This window comes from Jaculus jaculus, chromosome 1, assembly GCF_020740685.1.
Source record: "Jaculus jaculus isolate mJacJac1 chromosome 1, mJacJac1.mat.Y.cur, whole genome shotgun sequence".
Classification (NCBI taxonomy): Eukaryota; Metazoa; Chordata; class Mammalia; order Rodentia; family Dipodidae; genus Jaculus; species Jaculus jaculus.
The window spans coordinates 83253709-83274882 of record NC_059102.1 but is presented as its reverse complement, the minus strand read 5'-3'; the positions used below and the strand labels follow the sequence as shown (position 1 = coordinate 83274882).

Genomic DNA, 21174 nt, shown 5'->3' with positions numbered 1-21174 from the left:
AGCCCGACGACCAGGCAGCAACTTGACTGAGACCAAAATCATCCAAGATAATTGGGATTGCACCAGGGAAGGGTCTCACTTGGTCACAAGCTGACTTGGATCCCTCAATAGACCAGAAATCTTAACTTCTTTGTTAACAGAGGATCTGGTTGTTATAATAACTACTCTGGTATACATACTTGGGGCTGTTTTTGATTGAATGGGTACAGTGTTTAGTTAACTTTTAGAATCTACCTGTATTTTACTCCACTCAGCCTACTTGAATACTCCCATAGCAGGGAAACTCAACCCCTCGGAGCACCTTTGTAGATACTGAGAGTCTTAAGAGCCATGCCTAACACCTTAAGCTCCTACCCTGAAAATATATGACATCAATTCAATTGATACAGCTAAGAATACCCAGCTAGCTAGAAAATCCAAGCATTAACTTAATCCAAGATGCAAAAGTATAAACATTATAACACAAGAAACATGAAAAAGCAAGACGATATAAATCCACCTAAAAGTATTAATGCATCAGAACTGACCTCCAGTGAGAACGAGTTAGAGGATATTCCTGAGAAAGATTTCAAAAGAATGATTGTAAATATGTTCCAAGAAGTCAGAGAACAAATCAAAGGAGTCAAAGAGGCACTCAAAGAGGAAATCAAAGGAATCAAAGAAGATGTAGGATACCAATTTCATGAAATAAAGAAGGCAATACAAGACATAAATAAGGAAATAGAAATAATAAAGAAAAACCAGTCAGAATTACTAGCAATGAAGAACACAGTTAATGAAATAAAAAACTCTGTAGAAAATCTCACCAGTAGAATGGATGAAGGAGAGGACAGAATATCTAAGCTGGAAGACCAGGTGGCAGATCTAATACAGTCCAACAAAGAGACAGACAAACTTATAGAAAAGTATGAGTGGGAATTTCAAGATATTCGGGACACTATGAAAAGATCCAATATAAGAATTCAGGGCATAGTAGAAGGAGAATAATTCCACTCCAAAGGCATAGTAGGTGTCTTCAACAAAATCATAGAAGAAAATTTCCCCCAGATTGGGAAAGAGGTGCCAGTGGAGATACAGGAAGCCTTTGGAACCCCAGCCAGACAAAACCTGGAAAGAAACTCTCCTCGCTATATTATAATCAAACTTTCAAACACACACAGCAAAGAAAAAATATTGAAAGCAGTTAGAGAGAAAAATCAAGTTACCTACAAAAGCAAGCCCATCAGGATTGCAGCAGATTAGTCAACACAAACTTTTAAAGCCAGAAGGGCTTAGAGTGTTATATTCCAAGTTCTGAAAGATAACAACTGTCAACCAAGGTTACTTTACCCTGCAAAGCTATCCATTCAAATAGATGGAGAAATAAGGACATTCCATGACAAAAGCAGGTTAAAGGAGTATTTGAAGACAAAACCAGCTCTACAGAAAATACTTGATAGAATCCTCCATGCTGAAGAAAAGGAAAAGCACACATATAAGGAACCTAGAAAAGCAAGCAATACTCAAATACTAGTTAACAAAAGAGCACAGGTAGAACCGGAACCACAAAAAAAAAAAAAAAAAGGCAAACATAAATACACACCTTTCAATAATATATCTTAATATCAACGGCCTCAATGCCCAACGAAAAGACATAGGTTTGCAGACTGGGTTAAAAAGCAGGATCCTACAATTTGTTGTCTCCAAGAAACTCACCTTTCTACAAAGGATAGACATTATCTTAGGGTGAAAGGCTGGAAGATGGTGTTTCAAGCAAATGGGCCTAGAAAATAAGCAGGGGTTGCTATCTTAATATCTGACAAGGTAGACTTCAGTCCAATGTTAGTCAAGAAAAATAAGGAAGGTCACTTTATATTGATTCAGGACACACTCCAACAGGAGGACATTACAATCCTAAAGCTATATGCACCTAACATGGGGGCTCCCAAATTCATCAAACAAACACTATTCGAACTAAGGTCACAGATAACACCAAACATAGTGGTGGTGGGTGATTTTAACACCCCACTCTCATCAATTGACAGCTCATCCTGGGAAAAAATAAACCGAGAGGCATCTGGACTAAATGAGGTCATAGAAGGAATGGACCTAACAGATATATACAGGACATTTCATCCAAAGGCTGCAGAATATACATTCTTTTCAGCAGCACATGGAACATTCTCTAAGATAGACCATACACTAGGACACAAAGCAAATCTTAACAAATTCAGGAAAATTGAAATAATTCCTTGCATTCTATCTGACCACAATGGAATTAAACTACAAATCAATAGCAAGAAAGGCTATAGAGCATACACAAAATCATGGAAACTAAACAATACACTACTAAATGATGAATGAGTCAATGAGGAAATCAAGAAGGAAATCAAAAAATTTATAGAGTCAAATGATAATGAGAACACAACATATCAAAATCTCTGAGACACAATGAAGGCAGTTCTAAGAGGTAAATTTATAGCCTTAAGTGCCTATATTAAGAAATTAGAAAGTTCGCAAGTAAACGACCTAATGCTTCACCTTAAAGCCTTGGAAAAAGAAGAACAAGGCAAACCAAAAATTAGTAGGCAGGAAGAAATAATAAAGATTAGGGCAGAAATTAATGAAATAGAAACAAACAAACAAAAAAAACAATCCAAAGTATTAATGAAACAAAGAGTTGGTTCTTTGAAAGGATAAACAAGATTGATAAACCCTTAGCAAATCTGACCAAAAGAAAGAAGAGACACAAATTAATAAAATCAGAGATGAACAAGATAACATCACATCAGATTCCAGAGAAATTCAAAAAATCATAGGGACATACTATAAAAGCATATACTCCACAAAGTATGAAAATATGAAAGAAATGGATGATTTCCTTGATTTTATATGACCTACCTAAATTAAATCAAAATGAGATTCATCACTTAAATAGACCTATAACAAACATGGAGAGCTGAACAGTTATCAATAATCTCCCAACTAAAAAAAGCCCAGGCCCAGATGGCTTCACTGCTGAATTTTACCAGACCTTCAAGCAAGAGCTAACACCATTGCTTCTTAAGCTTTTCCAGGAAATAGAAAAAGAAGGAATTCTACCAAACTCCTTCTATGAGGCCAGCATCACCTTGCTACCAAAACCAGGCAAAGATAGAACAAAAAAAGAAAATTACAGACCAATCTCCCTCATGAACATAGATGCAAAAATTCTCAACAAAATATTGGCAAACAGAATACAAGAGTATATCAAAAAGATCATTCACCCTGACCAAGTAGGCTTTATCCCACAGATGCAGGGATTCAATATACGCAAATCTATAAATGTAATACATTGTATAAACGGGTTGAAGGACAAAAATCACATGATCATCTCATTGGACGCAGAGAAAGCATTTGACAAAATCCAACATCCCTTCATGATAAAAGTCCTACAGAGACTGGGAATAGAAGGAACATATCTCAATATAATAAAAGCTATTTATGACAAGCCTACAGCCAACATATTGCTAAATGGGGAAAAACTGGAAGCTTTTCCACTAAAATCAGGAACAAGACAAGGGTGTCCACTGTCCCCACTTTTATTTAATATAGTTTTAGAAGTCTTAGCCATAGCAATAAGGCAAGAGACACACATAAAAGGGATACAAATTGGAAAGGAAGAGATCAAGTTATCATTATTTGCAGATGACATGATTCTATACATAAAGGACCCTAAAGACTCTACTAGCAAACTGTTAGAGCTGATCAAAACCTACAGCCATGTAGCAGGATACAAAATAAATACACAGAAATCAGTAGCCTTCATATATGCTAACAACAAACACACAGAGGATGAAATCAGAGAATCACTCCCACTCACAATTGCATCAAAACAAATAAAGTACCTTGGAATAAACCTAACCAAGGAAGTAAAGAATCTCTACAATGAGAACTTTTTTTTTTTTTTTTTTTTTTTTTTTTTACAATGAGAACTTTAAAACAGTCAAGCGAGAAATTGCAGAAGACACTAGAAAGTGGAGAAACATCCCCTGTTCCTGGACTGGAAGAATCAATATTGTGAAAATGGCAATCTTACCAAAAGCAATCTACACATTTAATGCAATCCCTATCAAAATTCCAAAAGCATTCTTCATGGAAATAAAAAAAAAATCCAAAAATTCATTTGGAATCACAAAAAAACTTGAATATCTAAAATAATACCGAGCAATAAAAATAAGGCTGGTGGTATCACCATACATGATTTTAACCTATACTACAGAGCCATAGTAACAAAAACAGCGTGGTACTGGCAGATAGACATGTAGATCAGTGGAACAGAATAGAGGACCCAGATGTAAGTCCAGGTGGCTATATCCACCTGATATTCGATAAAAGTGCCAAAAATACTCACTGGAGAAAAGACAGCCTCTTCAGCAAATGGTGTTGGGAAAATTGGATATATATCTGCAGAAGGATGAAAATAGATTCTTCTCTCTCGTCATGCACAAGAATTAAGTCCAAATGGATTAAAGACCTTAACATCAGACCTGAAACTCTGAAACTCTGAAACTGCTAGAGGAAAAAGTAGGGGAAACCCTCAACATATTGGTCTTGGCAAAGACTGTCTGAATACAACCCCAATTGCTCAGGCAACAACAAAACCACAGATTAATCACTGGGACCTCATGAAATTACAAAGATTTTGCACTGCAAAGGACACAGTGAATAAAGGAAAGAGGCAACCTACAGAATGGGTAAAAATCTTCGCCAGCTATATATCTGATAGAGGATTAATATCTAGGATATACAAAGAACTCAAAAAGTTAAATCATAAGGAATCAAACAAGCCAGTCAAAAAATGTGCTATGGAGCTAAATAGAGCATTCTCAAAGGAAGAAATACGAATGGTATATAAGCATCTAAACAAATGTTCTACGTCACTAGTCATCAGGGAAATGCAGATTAAAACTACATTGAGATTCCATCTCAATCCTGTCAGATTGGCTACCATCATGAAAACAAATGATTATAAATGTTGGCGGGGATGTGGAAAAAGAGGAACCCTTCTACACTGCTGGTGGGAATGCAATCTGGTCCAGCCATTGTGGAAATCAGTGTGGAGGTTCCTAAAACAGCTAAAGACTGATCTACCTTATGACCCAGCTATAGCACTGCTAGGCATATATCCAAAGAAATCATCTCATTTCCTTAGAAGTACATGCTCAACCATGTTTATTGCTGCTCAATTTATAATAGCTGGGAAATGGAACCAGCCTAGATGTCCCTCAACTGATGAGTGGATAATGAAGATGTGGCACATTTATACAATGGAATTCTACTCGGCGGTTAAGAAAAATGAAGTTATGAAATTTGCAGAAAAATGGATGGACCTGGAAAGTATTATACTAAGTGAGGTAACCCAGGCCCAGAAAGCCAAGCGCCACATGTTCTCTCTCATATGTGGATCCTAGCTACAGATAACTGGGCTTCTGCGTGAGAATGAAAATACTTAGTAGCAGAGGCCAGTAAGTTAAAAAGGAGATATAAAGGGAAGAGAAAGGAAGGGAGGAAGGTACTTAATAGGTTGATTTGTATATATGTAAGTACAATGATTGTGATGGGGAGGTAATATGATGGAGAATGGAATTTCAAAGGAGAAAGTGGGGGGGGTGTGGAGGGAATTAACATGGGATTTTTTTTATAATCATGGAAAATGCTAATAAAAATTTTAAAAAATATACCTTTTCAATTTGTTAATTTTTATTTTGCATGTGGTATGTGTGTGTGTGGGGGTGGGGGACGGAGGAAGGGAGAAGTGGTAGGGAGGGAGAGAATGTCTGTATATGTGGCGTATATGTGTGTGTTCAGGCACATGTGTGTATGTATATGCCAGAGGACAACCTTGGGTGTTATTCTCATGTAATGAGTCCATCTTAGTTATTGTTTTACACAACATCCCCCTTTGGCCTGAAGCTCACTGATTAGGTTTGCCAGTACGCTCCAGGGAGCTTCTAGACTCCAACCACCCCCTGCACTGAGATTATGAGTGCATGCATTTGCATAGGTACTGACGATGGAACTCAGGTCCTTCTGCTTGTGCTTCAAAATATCTTAATGATTGAGCCATCTTCCTGGCCTAAAACTGTTCATTTAAGAAAAAATTCATTAATAAGTGCCTCGTGCTAGCTGGACATGTGCAAAAATCATTAATAAAATTTCCATATAGAGTTAATATTAAAAAAATTAAAGTATTATCAAAGAACACAAAAAAGTATATTATAGTATTAAAATTTAAAAAAGGGCTGGAGAGATGGCTTAGCGGTTAAGCGCTTGCCTGTGAAGCCTAAGGACCCCGGTTCGAGGCTTGGTTCCCCAGGTCCCACATTAGCCAGATGCACAAGGGGGCGCACGCGTATGGAGTTCGTTTGTAGTGGCTGGAAGCCCTGGCGCGCCCATTCTCTCTCTCTCCCTCTATCTGTCTTTCTCTCTGTGTCTGTCGCTCTCAAATAAATAAATAAATAATTTTTAAAAAAATTTAAAAAAGCTTTTCTTTCAATGAATTTTCTACTAGGAGGGTTAGAGAGATGGCTCAGTACATAGAGCTCTTGCTAATCAAGCTTGAGTACCTGAGTTCCATCCCTAGACCCCATGCTTCAGCAGATGTAGGCTTTTGTAATCCCATTATGCTGATGGTAAGATGGGAGGTGGGAGCAGGAGAACTCAGCAGTTAGCAACCGGAGAGGGAGAGGAGGAGAGAGGAGAGAAGACAGCCAGAGCATGAGGTAGAGGGTAAGAACCCATCTGAAAAGTTGTCCTCTGACCTGCACACGTGTGCCATGGCACATGCATCCATGAGCGCATACACATACATACACAGAATTTTATACAATTATTATAGACGGTTTTCATACATCCTTTACTCAGATTTACAAGTATAATATCCTACAAAATCACAGATGGAATATTAAGAAACTAACATTGATGTACTATTCTTACACTCTACTGCCCTTACAGTTCTTCAGCTGTCCCACTAATGCCCCTTCTGTGTAGGATCTAACCTAGGACTTTGGATTTGTGATTAGTTGTTAACTCTCCTTAGTATCTCATCTGTCTATCTGTTTATCTTGAGACAGGCTCTTGCTGTGTAGCCCAGGCTGGCCTTGAACTCCTGGTAATCCTTTATCTCAATCTCCTGAATGCTGAGATTATAGTTATATGCCACCATGGTGGTTTTTTTATGCAAATGGAAATGTGATATAGTGGCTCAGGGCAAACAACAACATGGATGCCCATAGATAAGTAGGTCTAAAGTTAAATTGATCCCTCTAGGCTGTTAAGTTGCTTGTTGAGTAGAAGTTAGGTCCACTGGGTTGCTGGATCCCGGTTAAAGGAATTCAGCTAAAAGGCATCATAAGTGAAGCTATGTCTTTATATAGTTGCATCATATTAGGTGGTACATGGTATCTCGTTATGGTGTATGGTTTTTCTTCTTTTAGCGTTTGTTTTTATGTTTCGAACTAGGGTCTCTCTCTAACCCAGGCTGACCTGGAATTTATTATGTAGTCTCTAACTGGCCTGGAACTCACAGTAATCCTCCTACCTCAGTCTCCCAGGTGCTTGGTTCAAAGGCATGTGCCACCATACCCAGCTACAGTTACATTTCACTACTTTGTTGTTGTTGCTGTTTGTGGTACTGACGGTGGAGCCCAGGACTTCATGGATGATAGGCTAGTGTTGTTCTTCTGGCCACACCCTTGTGTTACCTTTTCAAAAGTATGTTGTCAGTTTGATAAGCAGTTCCCAGTTATTTCCAATCTGAATATCTTGGTCATTGTTTTATTTTGTATTCCTTTGATTGTCTGCCTTTTGAAGATGATGTGATGGATGTAGCTCAGTGGTAGAACACTTGCCTAATGTGTAAGACCGTGGGCTCAATTCCCCAGCACCCTTCCTCTCTCCCCAAATAGAAAAGATCAAGAAAAAGTAGGAAGAAAATAGGACAGTTGCAATTAGAATTTTCTCTATTCTTTCAGTCTTTTCCAGTCATGATAGGCTTTAGCTTATCTGGACAGAGTGAGGCAACGGCAGTTAGATTAAAACTGAAATCTCTTCTCAGTGGCATCTTAGTTTCTGGATAGAAGGAAGGGCTATGAAGTGTGCATGTGGCTGAGACCTGAGCACTCCTGTAACTCTTCTGTAAAATGTTGCCAGAAAGCTATGAGATTGTAACCCCATGGACCTCTGGCTCCTAGGTTGAGCTTCCTAGTTGTTGAGCCCCCCTTTAAACATTTTTTTATTTATGACTTTCAAAAATTGGCACATAGAGATTTAAATATCATTCTTTCTAGCATTTTCAAATATAATTTTTAAATTTTCTTTCTCCTTTCTCCCTCTTTTCCTAATTTTCCTCTCCCCTGTATCACATGTATATTTTTGTCCTTCCCTGCTCATTCTTCCAGCTCTTTTCTTTATGTTCACTTTTGGTAACAGTTCTGTGCTTTGTAAGTTTAATTCACACTTGCCCCACCTCTGTATACATACAGATATTATATACTAGGACCTGTATATTAGAGGGAGCATGCAGTTTGGGTCTTTCCGAATTTGAGTCATTCACTTGATGTGATTCTTTTCAAATCCATCCATTTTCCTGCAAATTTCACTGCTTCATTTTTTTCATACTGTTGCTTAGAGCTTCATTGTGTATATATACAACCTTTTCATTATCCATTCGTCTGTCGATGGGCATCTTGGCTGGTTCCAAGACCCCCTTTCCTTTAATACTGTAAAATGATACTGTAAAAATAGTTGTCTCATTTTCCCTTAGTGAGTTTATTATCTAGTAACTTTAAGAGTGAATTCAGCATACTATCAAACATTTAGGAATTTTTGTGTTCATTTGGATAATGACATTTATAGTGTACAAGAACAAAATTTGGTTTTATATTTATTCTTAGAGTCATGGGCAACTTAAGGTCTAACCTTTTTTTATTCAATCCAGAGAATGTCTTTCTATCCTGCATGTGATTCAGAAGAACAAACTTGAACAAGAATTCTTCTATGAGTTTGAAGGAGGTGTAAAGCTTGGAACAGGGGCCTTTAATTTGGTAAGGAAATAATTACACAGAAACTAGAACCTATATAGAATGCAAGGCTTCTAGTGGCTTCTCTCATATATTTGTGCTTCATCCTCAACCTCCACCTGTGTTTGGTTGATGAGCGCCTAGAGTGGACCAGATTTCTTGTGTTGTAACTCAGTGGAGGCTTTGCCAGTGTGTTACAAAGTTCTGTACATGTTCAGAGTAGCTTCAGTTTGGTTGATGAGTGGCTGGAGTAGGCAAGTCTCCCTGTCCTGTGACCCAGGGGGGCTTTGGCCAGTATATGGTATATAGTTCTGCACATTGTCTGAGTAGTTTTGGATTGTTCCAGGTGAGGGACTATTAAGGCTTTAGGAATGAGGGGCTGAGGCTCTTGTTCCATTTTCATGCCAAGAGTATTCTTGTTGTAACAGTGGTGGTACTGGAATTGAAAAACATGTGGGAGAGTGATGAAACATGATCTTTGGGGAGATCTGGACTAAGTATGAACCTGACACATTCCATACCACTTTTGAAATTTTATGAAGGCTCAACTAGAATTGATACAAAAATGAAGTAGTGAAGAGAATCATCCATATGGGCATACTGACCACACATAGCCATGTTGTTTGTGAGTCCATATGTGATGGTCAGTGGCTGATTTGTATGCATGGAAAGCACCATCCTACCCAATTGGTTGCTAAAGTCCTCATCTTGTACATAGGATGCAGAGGTCTTCACTTTATATCTATTAAGAGAGACATACCCTTAAGCCTCTTCCCCCCATTAGGTACTTTTCAACCATGTTCCTCTAAGTGCCTGATTATATAGTCATAACCATTGGCCCCAGCCCTTGAACTGGTGTATAACCACGTGGATGGCCAAGCATCTAGGTGCATTGCCCAAGGTTCTGCCCCACAGTCCCTCAGGGAGTCCCAGGTGCCTACATGGTGCACTGAATACCCAAGATTTTTGCTGTCTAGGAAAGGAAGCTAAAAAAAGCCTTATCTGGCCTGGACATGGGGGCTCATGCTTGCAATCTCAGTACTTGAAAGGCTGTGAGGCAGGAGGGTCACTACAAGTTTGAGGCCAGCCTGGGCTATGGATAAGACCCTGTCTAAAAAAGTAGAAAGAAATAAGGAAAAGGGGGAAAAGAAGAAAAAAGAAAAGGAGGAAGGAGAAAGAAACCAACCTTGTCTGGTGTCATACAATTAGGAATTATTTACTTGTCCTTTCATCATTTCATGTATAGAGCTGAGCCACTGTTTAGACTATTATAGAAAGGCCAAGCCTTTTCTCTCCCCTTGTTTATGAGACATATTAGTGGCTTAAGTGTGCTTTTTAATTGTACAGGAACATTTAAATGTGTAGAGTACCATTGATCTGCAGTTGGATCCACTATTATGTAATCACACTCACATATGTCTCTCTTCCTACAGATGCTGTCCCTTTTACCAGCCAGGATCATCAGATTACTTGAATTTATTGGATTCTCTGGAAATAGGGTAAATGTAGTTTTATCTAAATCTTGACAGAACAGATTTCTTTTGGTCTCTGTTTTGAACATTCCCCCCTTCCCAGCTTCTTTTCTAATGTTCCCTTGAGTTCTTTTGTTCTTTGGGTTTGAGATGAGTATTATGTCTTCTATAGAGCATCCCCTAGACTTCCCATATGAGGCTCAAGCATTCATACCTTTCAAAATCTTTTATTCTTCTTTCTGACAGTGCTGGTCCTGTTCTAATAAACCAAGTGATCATGTCTTCCCTATTGGATGCCAAGGTCTATACAGACATGGACTCGTACCTGTTCTTGCCTAATATAACATGCCTTGCACTTGATCCTCAGTAGGGGTTTGTGGTGCCAGGATCGAACCCAGGGCCTTGCTTGTACCTTTAATACTGAGGCACCTCTCTAGCAACTCAGTATGTTTTCATATGCTAGTATTTTTACCAGAGAAAAACAGCATTTCTCTGAAATAAGCCCCTTTTCTCTCCCTGGAATCACAATAACTATAAGAGGACTTGTAAGATTGTCATATGCAAGTTTAAAATGTAAAGCTTGTTTCGCTTTAAGTACCACCACTATTTTAAGCTCCCAAAGAAAACTCCAATGACATGGAGGGGTGGATATATAAATTAGCAGATGAAAATTCTAAATAAATGACCCAGTCTTATTTTTCTCCTCCTGTAACTCATCATTTAATTTACATAGGATCTGGGCCTCCTGCAGTTACGGGAAGGTGCGTCAGGACGAAGCATGAGGTCTCCACTGTGCTGCCTTACCATCCTAGCTTTCCATACGTACATCTCCCTGATACTTGGTAAGATCTTCAGTAAAAGCTGACTGTCTTTGATTTGAAAGAGTAAGAGCTTAGAATATTAGTAAGAGTTAGTAGTCTTTACCTGTCTACTTTTTAGGTTTTAGAAGTAAAAATGAATATTTTTATAGTGACATTTGGCTGAGATAATTGACTGGTTTCTTTTATTAAATGCTTTTTAAAAATCTATTCTCAGATAAAATTTCTGTGTTAAGGTAGTCTTTTTTAGCACATTCATGTTAGAAAATTAAGTTTGGGGGTAAAATAAGTTAGTATTGCTGTTAAAAGCAGAAAATCCATTCAGGAGTGGTGACTCATCCCTATATTCCTAGCATTCAGGAAGCTGATATAGGAGAATTTCTATGAGTTAGGCCAGCATGGGCTACAGAGCTTGGGCAAGAGTGAAACAAAATAACAAAGAAAAACCAAGTAGATATTCTAGATATTCTAAATTGTGAATCTAAGATAGCCAGTTCCATTCTCAGGAGCTCTCTTAAAGTCATAGATGGGATTTTTCTCAACTTTTCAGTCGTAAAAAGTGATAGAATAATAGTTTCATCTTTTCCATGAGTCTCCTATGTCATGAACACCATGCCTGTTGTTACATTTCAGGTACAGGGGAAGTGAATGTTGTGGAAGCTGAGAGTCTCCTTGCGCCCTTCCTTCAGCAGTTTCCAAATGTACGCCTCCTGTTTCCTTTATTTCCGTTACGTGTTCCCACTGAGATTCATCAGCCAGTGCTACCCAGCTGAACAGTGTGGCTTTTCCTTTCTCCACAGGGCTCACTCATGCTGTTCTATCATGCCCGAATTGAGCTGCTGAAGGGGAATGCTGAAAAGGTAACCCTTTTTTTTTTTTAAGGTGAGGGTGACAGGGATAGTATGTAGTGTCTAGTGAAGTTGCATTGCATCATAAATATGAGTAAAACTGGCTATGTGTACTAGAAAAAAATACAAAGGCAGTATAATTTTTAAAGTCCAAATATTACTGTGTATATATCCTGCCATATTTAGTAACTTGCCTGTTTACACACAGAGTACATGAAGCAGTTCAGGGTAGAAATGTAAAATAACAGATGAACAGTCTAAAGGATTTCCCCCAAGCCTTTGACTATTAGTTTCCACATAACACACTGACTTGGGAACCTAGCTCCTATATAACTCCACTGTTCCACAGGTGAGTTCCTCCTGAAAGAAACTCCGTTATCAAGTTCCTTGAAGAGTGAGGAGCTATGTACATATATGCTCACAAAAATCTTCTTGGACACAAATGAGATCAAACACATTTTTGGTGTGATTTATTGTTTTCTATTTATAATATACCTTGGAGTTTCCTCCAGATCAGTACATTTAGATCTCCCTCCATTCATTTTGGTGGCTGGTTTTCACCCATGGAATGGATATTCTATACTTAAGACAGTAGTCTACTGCTGACAGACAGTGTGCCACTGCAAACAGTCCTCACTGTGAGCACATTTCTGTGCTCTGGTATATTGATTTGACAGATTCTGATCATTAGAACTTCTGAGTCAGATATTTTGATGAATGTAACCAAATTGCCTGCATTACTTAAGGTTCTTTCACCTTTAAACATCTGTGAAAATAGAAGAATTTGTGTTTCCAATGTCCTTTGTCAACTTTGAAACTTCTCTGTGTTTAATTTTTGCCAGTATGATGGCTATATAAAATATAATTGAAGCCTGGTGTGATGGCACACGCCTTTAATCCCTGCACTCAGGAGGCCAAGGTAGGAGGATTGTTGGGAGTTTGAAGCCAGCTTGGGCTAGAAAAAAGCAAACAAAAATTGAATTTTCATACATATGTATGTGTGCTTGTGTGTGTATAGGCGCATGTATGTGGAGACTAAAGAACAACCTCAGGTATCATTCCTCAAGAATGTCATCCATCGTTTTATTGTTTGTTTTTGTTTTTGATGGTCTCTCTCACTGGCCTGGAACTTGCCAAGTAGGTTAGACTGGCTGGCCAGCAAGCCTAAGAGATCTGCTCTCTCTGCCTCCCCTATTGCTGGGATTACAAGTGTGCACCACCATGCCCAGCATCTTTATATTGGTTCTAAGGATTGAACTCAGGTCTTCATGCTTATAAGGCAAGCTCTTTACTGATTGAGCTATCTCCCCACTTCAGTAACTGAAATTTTCATTTATTTTTATCATACTCGTGATGGAACCTAGGACCTTGTATATGCTGGACAAATATTTTACCACTAAGCTACATCCTCAGCTCAATTTAAAAATGTTTTGCTAACCAGTTGATAATTTTTTTGTTGTATATAGACACATATATGTCATTATATGTCTTTTTTTCCCTCTGATTTACCTGTTTATATTCTTAGTGATTTTTCCATTGAGTTGTCTTTTTCTTATAGAATTTTATAAAATTTTTTGTATGGAAAGAGTTTAAAGTGCCAAGGTTCTGTCATAGAGTTAAATAAAAAGGCAAAACTTAACTGTACTAATGTCTGTGAGGCAAGGAGCATAATACCATATTGAACAGTTTGAGTAATAATTTGTTCTTTTTATACAAAGTATTTTGTATATTTTCCCATTAGGTTATTATCTCTCTAATATCTAGATGATCAGCTTTTTGCAATTGACTTATAGGCTCAAGAGATATTTCGAAAATGCATTTCAGTTCAAGAAGAATGGAAACAGTTCCACCATCTCTGCTATTGGGAGCTTATGTGGATTTACATATTCCAACAAAACTGGATGCAGGCGTATTATTATTCAGATCTTCTGTGCAAAGAAAGTAAATGGTCCAAGGTAAAGTGTAGTGCTTTCATTGATGGGTTTGCTAAAGTGGCCCGGACTGTCTGGAGTTTTCCTGCCTTAGAGGTGTGCGATAGGACTACCCTACCCTCTGCATTACATGCTTTAGAAGCCACTCCGAAGGTTCTTTCTATCAAGGAGTAGTTCTGTAAGAACTGCATGTATATTTAAAGTCTTACTATGGTCTTGATAATTTTTGCTGACCTCCCAATATTCCAGTGACCAGGTTTTTGTGATAATTAAAGTTAATTTTGATCCATTTATGAGAAGTTGGAAGGAATGAGACAATAATCATTTGTTCCTTCTGCCCGCTTTTCCATCCATGTGTGATATGGTCCTGTAATAGGAAAACGGCTATAATTAAAAAGCATTATTGCCATTGGAAACAGGCAATTTAAGACTTCATTTCCTTTTATTTCCTTGATGCCTCTTCACATTTTATCTGGAAGATTTATAGGTCATTTCTGAATTACAGGGTTGAAATGTCATGTACCTTATAGATATTCTCCACTGAGCCCCTTTTCTTTTCCTCAAGGCAACGTATGTATTCTTGAAAGCTGCCATTTTGAGCATGCTTCCAGAAGAGGATGTGGCAGTAACAAATGAGAGTGTGGTCGCTTTGTTCAGGTGAGCATGACACTGTCTTTGCAGCAGTACAGAAAGGCACGCAGGTGCACCTTTGACCATGCGCACTGTTGTGCTTCACTTCCAGTAGCACAGTTAGCGTAGAATCAAAACAGCATTTTTGTAGCAAGATTTTTGAGATGTGCTGTGCATCTGGGTACTGTAAGAATGTATGTGTTCTAGAATTAAAGTTTCATCACTGGGGCTTTGCAACTGGCATGTTTTTCTTTTAATTCACCTTGCTATTTCTTTAAGTGACACAATTGGATATTTCATTGAAGCTTTTATCAGCAACTTGTTCATACACAACTAAAATCATGCCTAAGGAAGTGCTCCAAAGAACACGCAGTCTCTCTATCCTCTTTTTATTTTCAGGTGATTGTGAATTTTATAATTGGAATTTCTTTAAATTTTGATGTGTAGTTAGCAAATGTGATGTATGTTCTAAAATGATTATTTCCAAAATCACCTGGGCTTGGGAAGCTTTCTCAAATTATATATTAAGGTAACTTTCTTTTGAGTCACAGTATGCCATTGATCTGTATACCAGCTGTAAAAATGGACAGGAAATGTACTAGTTTCATTCTTCTTTCTGGATAAATGCTTCATATTCTTTCCTGCTTGCAGTGTCCAGCACAGCAGGGCTCATAGAATTCTGAAGAGGGATGGCTGGCTTAAACAAGATATAAGACAATTTGGGGAACTTGAAAGTAAAGTGGGTGAGCAAGAGGACTCTGTCTCCATGGATCAGTGGTTCTGAGCCTTAGTTAGTCCACTGTGTTTTTAATTCTTAGGCTTACAAATGCATCACAAATAACCACTTTTACAAACTGTCTTGAGAGAACTTACTTGATTTTATTGTATGTTGTTTTAAGATAAAGGGTTTGTTTGCTAAGAAGGAATTTGACTAAGTTAAATAGCATGGTGGACTGTGGTTAGAATTTAATTTCTTGATCTAATTTGGGGTAGGAGCAGCCATATTCCTCAACTTACATTAGCATACATGTTTATATGGCTTTGCCATTATAAATATTCTTTTTTTTTTTCTTGATTTTTCAAGGTAGGGTCTCACTCTAGCCCAGGCTGACATGGAATTCACTATGGAGTCTCAGGGTGGCCTCGAACTCATGGCAATCCTCCTACCTCTGCCTCCCGAGTGCTGGGATTAAAGGTGTGAGCCACCACTCCCGGCTTCATTATAAATATTCTTGACTCAAGGTGTTTTTCTTGGTCTAGCATGCTGTCAGCAACATTTAGGCAGGGCAGTAGTCTCCAATACCTACTTTCTTAAGGAAATTGATAGTTTTATACCTAGATTTTCTGAACCATTTTTGATAGACAGAAGACATGAGCTAAGCTAATGAGAGGGAATTGCTATCAGTGTTTCTCACTGGAGTGTATCCAGATCACCTGCATGTGCACCAGAATCCAGATTGCCCTTCCCACCTCTAGCACTGCTGTTTCAGGTCTAAGGGGAGTCTGAGAATTTGCATTTTGAACAGCTTCCCAGGTGTTACTGATGCTACTGGTCTGGGGTGCAGCATAAAAAGCACAGGTATAAGTAACACACATGCTTACTGACTTTCCATTGCTGCCGGACTCTTCACAGACAGGTGGATGGCCTGAAGCAGAGGATTGCTGGTAAATCTCTTCCGACAGAGAAGTTTGCTGTGAGGAAGGCTCGGCGTTACTCCCCCTCCTTACCTGCACCTGTGAAGCTCGTCTTGCCAGCCCTGGTATCTGCTTTCATTTATTGTTTGCAGGCTAGAGATGAATTCATTATTGAGTATCAGGAAGCATATTTAACTTCAGTTAAAAACCACTGTAAGTTGTGTTAGGAAATAATTTCTAAATTAACAAAAAATGAAAATTAGAGCTAATGTTTTTTGACTGGTTAGTATATTCTGGGCACTGTGGTAAAGGCTAGTTAAAAATATTATGTTTGGGCTGGAGAGATGGCTTAGCAGTTAAGCGCTTGCCTGTGAAGCCTAAGGACCCTGGTTTGAGGCTCCATTCCCCAGGACCCATGTTAGCCAGATGCACAAGGGGGTGCACACGGCTGGAGTTCATTTGCAGTAGCTGGAAGCCCTGGCACGCCCATTCTCTCCTCTCTCTATCTGCCTCTTTCTCTCTCTGTATCTATCACTCTCAAATAAATAAATAAAAATAAACAAAACAATATTATGTTTTATTCTCACAATAAGTATAGTTTCATTAGTCTCATTTTATAGATAAAGAAGTTTAGTCATAGAGGGGGAAGTTGACTTCATTGAAAATGAATTGAATTAACTCCCCTCTCCCCAAAATATAGTTTTGTTTAAACTGTATGTGCAAATTTTGTTATTTCAACATGTAATTAATACAAATTTATTCATGAGCAATTTCATATCCTCTTATATTGCACTAGTCCTTAGACATTTGGTCTGTTTCTCAAGTAGAGGACAGCTCAGTTTAGCTGTATCTCTACTTCTCTGAAGCCTTTCTGAAGCCTTGGGGCTGGTGGGGCCTTAGTCCAGCTGGAGCTCACTCTTGATCACCTTGCATTTTGGCCAAGCCTCTGTGAAAAACACAGTTTGACTTAAATTTTCTTTCTCTCTCTCCTTCCTTCCTTCCTTCCTTCCTTCCTTCCTTCCTTCCTTCCTTCCTTCCTTCCTTCCTTCCTTTCCTCCCTTCCTTCCTTCCTCCCTTTCTCCCTCCCTGCCTCCTTCCCTCCTTCCCTTCTCTCTCTCTCTTTCTTTTTTTTCTTCTTTCTTTTGGGGAGAGAAAGAAAATTGGCATGCCAGGGCCTCAGCCACTGCAATCAAACTCCAGGTGCTTATGCCACCTAGTGAGCATGTATGACCTTGTGCTTGCCTCATCTTTGTGCATCTGGTTTACATGGAATCTGGAGAGAGAGAACAAACATGAGTCCTTAGGTTTTTCAGGCAAGCACCTTAACTGCTAAGCCATCTCTCCAGCCCTCTTCTTTTTCACATTTTATTTATTTATTTAAGAGAGAGTATGGGCATGTCAGGGCCTCCAGTCCCTGCAAGCAAACTCCAGATGTGTGTGCCACCTTGTGCATCTGTCTTATGTGGGTAATGGGGAATTGAACCTGGATCCTTAGGATTTGCAGGCAAATGTCTTAACTGCTGAGCCATCTTTCCAGCCCAAAGTTTCTTTTTTCTTTATTTTTTGAAGACAACCATAATCTTGGTTCTCTTTCAGAAATCCAGAAAATAAGGCCTGGAAATGTACACTAATCAGTATTTTTAATTTCATGGTCTCATTGAAAATTTTATAGACAATAGCAAAATGCAGGGTCATTTTTAACTATATCATGAAACAAATATAGTGAATTTTCTCATCCAACAGGCTGGGCTAGTCAGTCACTCATTCAAGCATCCATATTAGAATTTACTCAAGTGTAGGTAATTATTGTGTTGCCATACCCTAAAATCACAACAAGTGATTTGACAGTGAAATTCTACCATATTTGGGAGTCAGCAAGATAGCATATTATAATTACTAAAGTATTTCTTGATATATGCAAAAATGAGGCTGACTTTCTGAAATCACTATTTTGACTTAAAATTTCTTAATGAACTCACAGAGATCCCCTTAACTTTGCCTCTTGAGTGCTGGGATTAAAGGTGTGTGCCACCACACCTGGCTACTTACAGAAATTTTTCATGTATTCTATGAGAAATAAAAATGCAGCCCCTGATGGGTGTCAAGTCAGACCTAGCCAACAACTAGTACTTAGGCCTAGGTGTCCCTTGAGTCACCAGCATTAGACTGTGATGGAGTGAGATAATAATATGACCACAGCAAATCAACCAACCAACCAAGCCCATCAAAAACAAAAGCTGGCTGGGTGTGGTGGCGCACGCCTTTAATCCCAGCACTCAGAAGGCAGAGGTAGGAGGATTGCTGTGAGATCAAGGCCACCCTGAGATGACGTAGTGAATTTCAGGTCAGCCTAAGTTAAAGTGAGACCCTACCTCTGGGTGGGGGGGGGGAGCTGGGTGTGGTGGCTGTGGTAGGAGCATTCCTGTGAGTTCAAGGCCAGCTTGGGGCTAGAGAATGAGTTCCAGGTCAGTGTGTGCTAGAGTGAGACCCTACCTTGAAAAACAAAGCAAGCAAAACAAAACATAATTATGTGCAAGTCACCAAAATATGCATCTCACCAAAACCAAATATGCCCTCTCCCAGATAACAAGGTAAATCTGTTGTTGCCTTCTCAATCAGGTTTAGCTCCATTCTTCATTTATTTTATTTTATTAAAATTTTTTCTTTATGAGAGAGAAAGTTGGCACACCAGGGTCTCTAGCTGCTGCATCCAAACTTTCAATGCATGTACTACCTTGTGCACAATGTATCACTTTGTGTATCTGGTTTACATGTCTTCTGGGGAGTCAAACCTGGGTCCTTAAGCATTGCAGGCTAGCTCCTTAGCTGCTAAGCCATCTCTCCAGCATCCTGGTTCATTTTCATTAGCTGATTTGTACTGGGAAAGTTTTTTTGTTTCATAGAACTTAACTACTGAGCTGTCATATTTGTGTACAGTCATGATGTGGGATTTGGCGTCCAGGGATGGATTAAATTTCATAAAGATTCAGGAGGTCCCAGGCCCATGGACTCCAACTTTTGGTCATGTTCACAAAGAATTGAGAATGTGGGCTCAGAGAGGGGTCAATTATGAATTATAAGGTTTATTTTAGGGAGAGTTGGGATCTAGAGGGAAGGCTAGCAGGAAGTCCCAAGCCAAAAGCCTTGCTGGGAATGGCGGGGGGGATGCAGAGAAAGTCTCCTTCATATAGAGAAACACACACACACACACACACACACACACACACACACACACACACACACGGAAGGCAAAGCATAAGAGCCCAAATACAAAGATTCTCCTCACACAGAGGATCAGAAAAGACAGAGATAGTAAAGGACTCAGAGCTTAAAGAGAGATCATACATGTAACCAAAACAAGGCAGGAAAGGACACGGACAAAAAGAAACCTTCTGCTTTCCCAGTCAGGCCAGGAAGAAGGAGAAGAGATGTGAGAGAGACTTACATGTGTATATCCAGAGAAGAGAAGAGAGTTTTGCACATGTGGTTAGATGACTTTATATGGGTCAGACATCCAACTGGGATGAGTCTTGTCATTAGACACTGGTATGTAAGGGAGAGAGCGGCTTGATTGGTAAATTCAAGAGGTCACTTAGGAGGGCCAGCCCACAGCTGAGCTAAGCTGAAGAAGAAGTGGAAAGCCCTGTTGAAGAATTGCTTGCAGCCATGTTGGATGACACTGAATCAGCGAGTCTTGCCAGGTAGGCAAGATGACATCTCCTTGGACCTCTGTCCCTGGATGACTACCTATAAATAATCTATCTTACTCCTATTCTCCTTCAGTAGTACTTAGATGCTGGTTTGAACAAAAGTGCATACTGCTTTACTGCTAAGAATCACTACCCTTCCTTGTTCAGGCCCGTGGGACAAGGAAATTGGCTTGAATTGGTGGTATTTAGATATTTTACCAAAAGCCTGTTTTTCATAAAATCATTGGCTTAGGTTTTCCTCCTTTTGATAAGGCATTAGTAAAAACATTTTAACATCATTGTCATCAGTTAAAAAAATTGATTAGTTACTGAGTTGAGCTGTTACTGTATCTGCAGGAAGAAACTCACATACCAAATGAAAGACAGGGTAGTACGCTCTTAGCTTTCATTGCCATAAAGTAACTCAACACAATTCTGCCTGAAGGGCTTTCTCATTCCTGCTGTTGCCCTACCAAGCCACTTTTCAAGTGATCACTTTTATATTTAACATTTTTTATTTTGTTTTTGGTATTTTGGAGGCAGGGTCTCACTCTATTCCAGGCTGACCTAGCACTTACTCTGTGGTCCCAGGCTAGCCTTGAACTCCCAGCAGTCCTCTTACTTCTGCATCCCAAGTGCTAAGATGAAAGGTGTGCACCACCACATCCAGCTTCTATCATATGTGAAACTCACTTATTTTTACAAAGATGTTAATGACCCTGTTCATTGTATACCTTTCAAAATATGAACTGCGCTGTCAGGAACATTAGAAAAATATTTTCAAGCAAAACCACATTTGCTTTTGATCCAAAAAAAATTCTCATCTGTTAGCCCATTAAATATAATCTGCAACGATAAGTCATTAGTTTACATTTTCAGGAGCTGTCATTCAGCCATATGGCCTTTAAATGAATATGTTTTCTGCATATTGGATTGCATTACTGGACCAACGCATGTTTTTAATGGTATAAAAGAACCTGAGCCTGTAAAATACTGCAATGTTCATTTTGGTGATATGCTTGGAAACATTTACATAAACAACTAACAGACATTTAAAATATGTTCCCTTAGTTAAAGTAACAACAAAAATTTACATTAAACACAGAATTG

At 38.9% G+C, this 21174-nt stretch overlaps 1 protein-coding gene across 5 annotated transcripts in view; it reads left to right on the top strand.

Moving 5' to 3' along the window:
* Positions 1-21174, top strand: part of Ttc39b (tetratricopeptide repeat domain 39B) — a 170709-nt gene that overhangs the window by 131857 nt on the left and 17678 nt on the right. For all 5 annotated transcript variants that reach the window (XM_004658434.2, XM_045152182.1, XM_045152184.1 and 2 more), the window contains 8 exons: positions 8960-9065; positions 10475-10540; positions 11247-11355; positions 11965-12032; positions 12132-12191; positions 13973-14134; positions 14676-14767; positions 16374-16500. In XM_004658434.2, coding sequence (XP_004658491.2) covers positions 8960-9065; positions 10475-10540; positions 11247-11355; positions 11965-12032; positions 12132-12191; positions 13973-14134; positions 14676-14767; positions 16374-16500 — 790 coding nt within the window. The remainder of the gene's footprint in view (positions 1-8959; positions 9066-10474; positions 10541-11246; positions 11356-11964; positions 12033-12131; positions 12192-13972; positions 14135-14675; positions 14768-16373; positions 16501-21174) is intronic.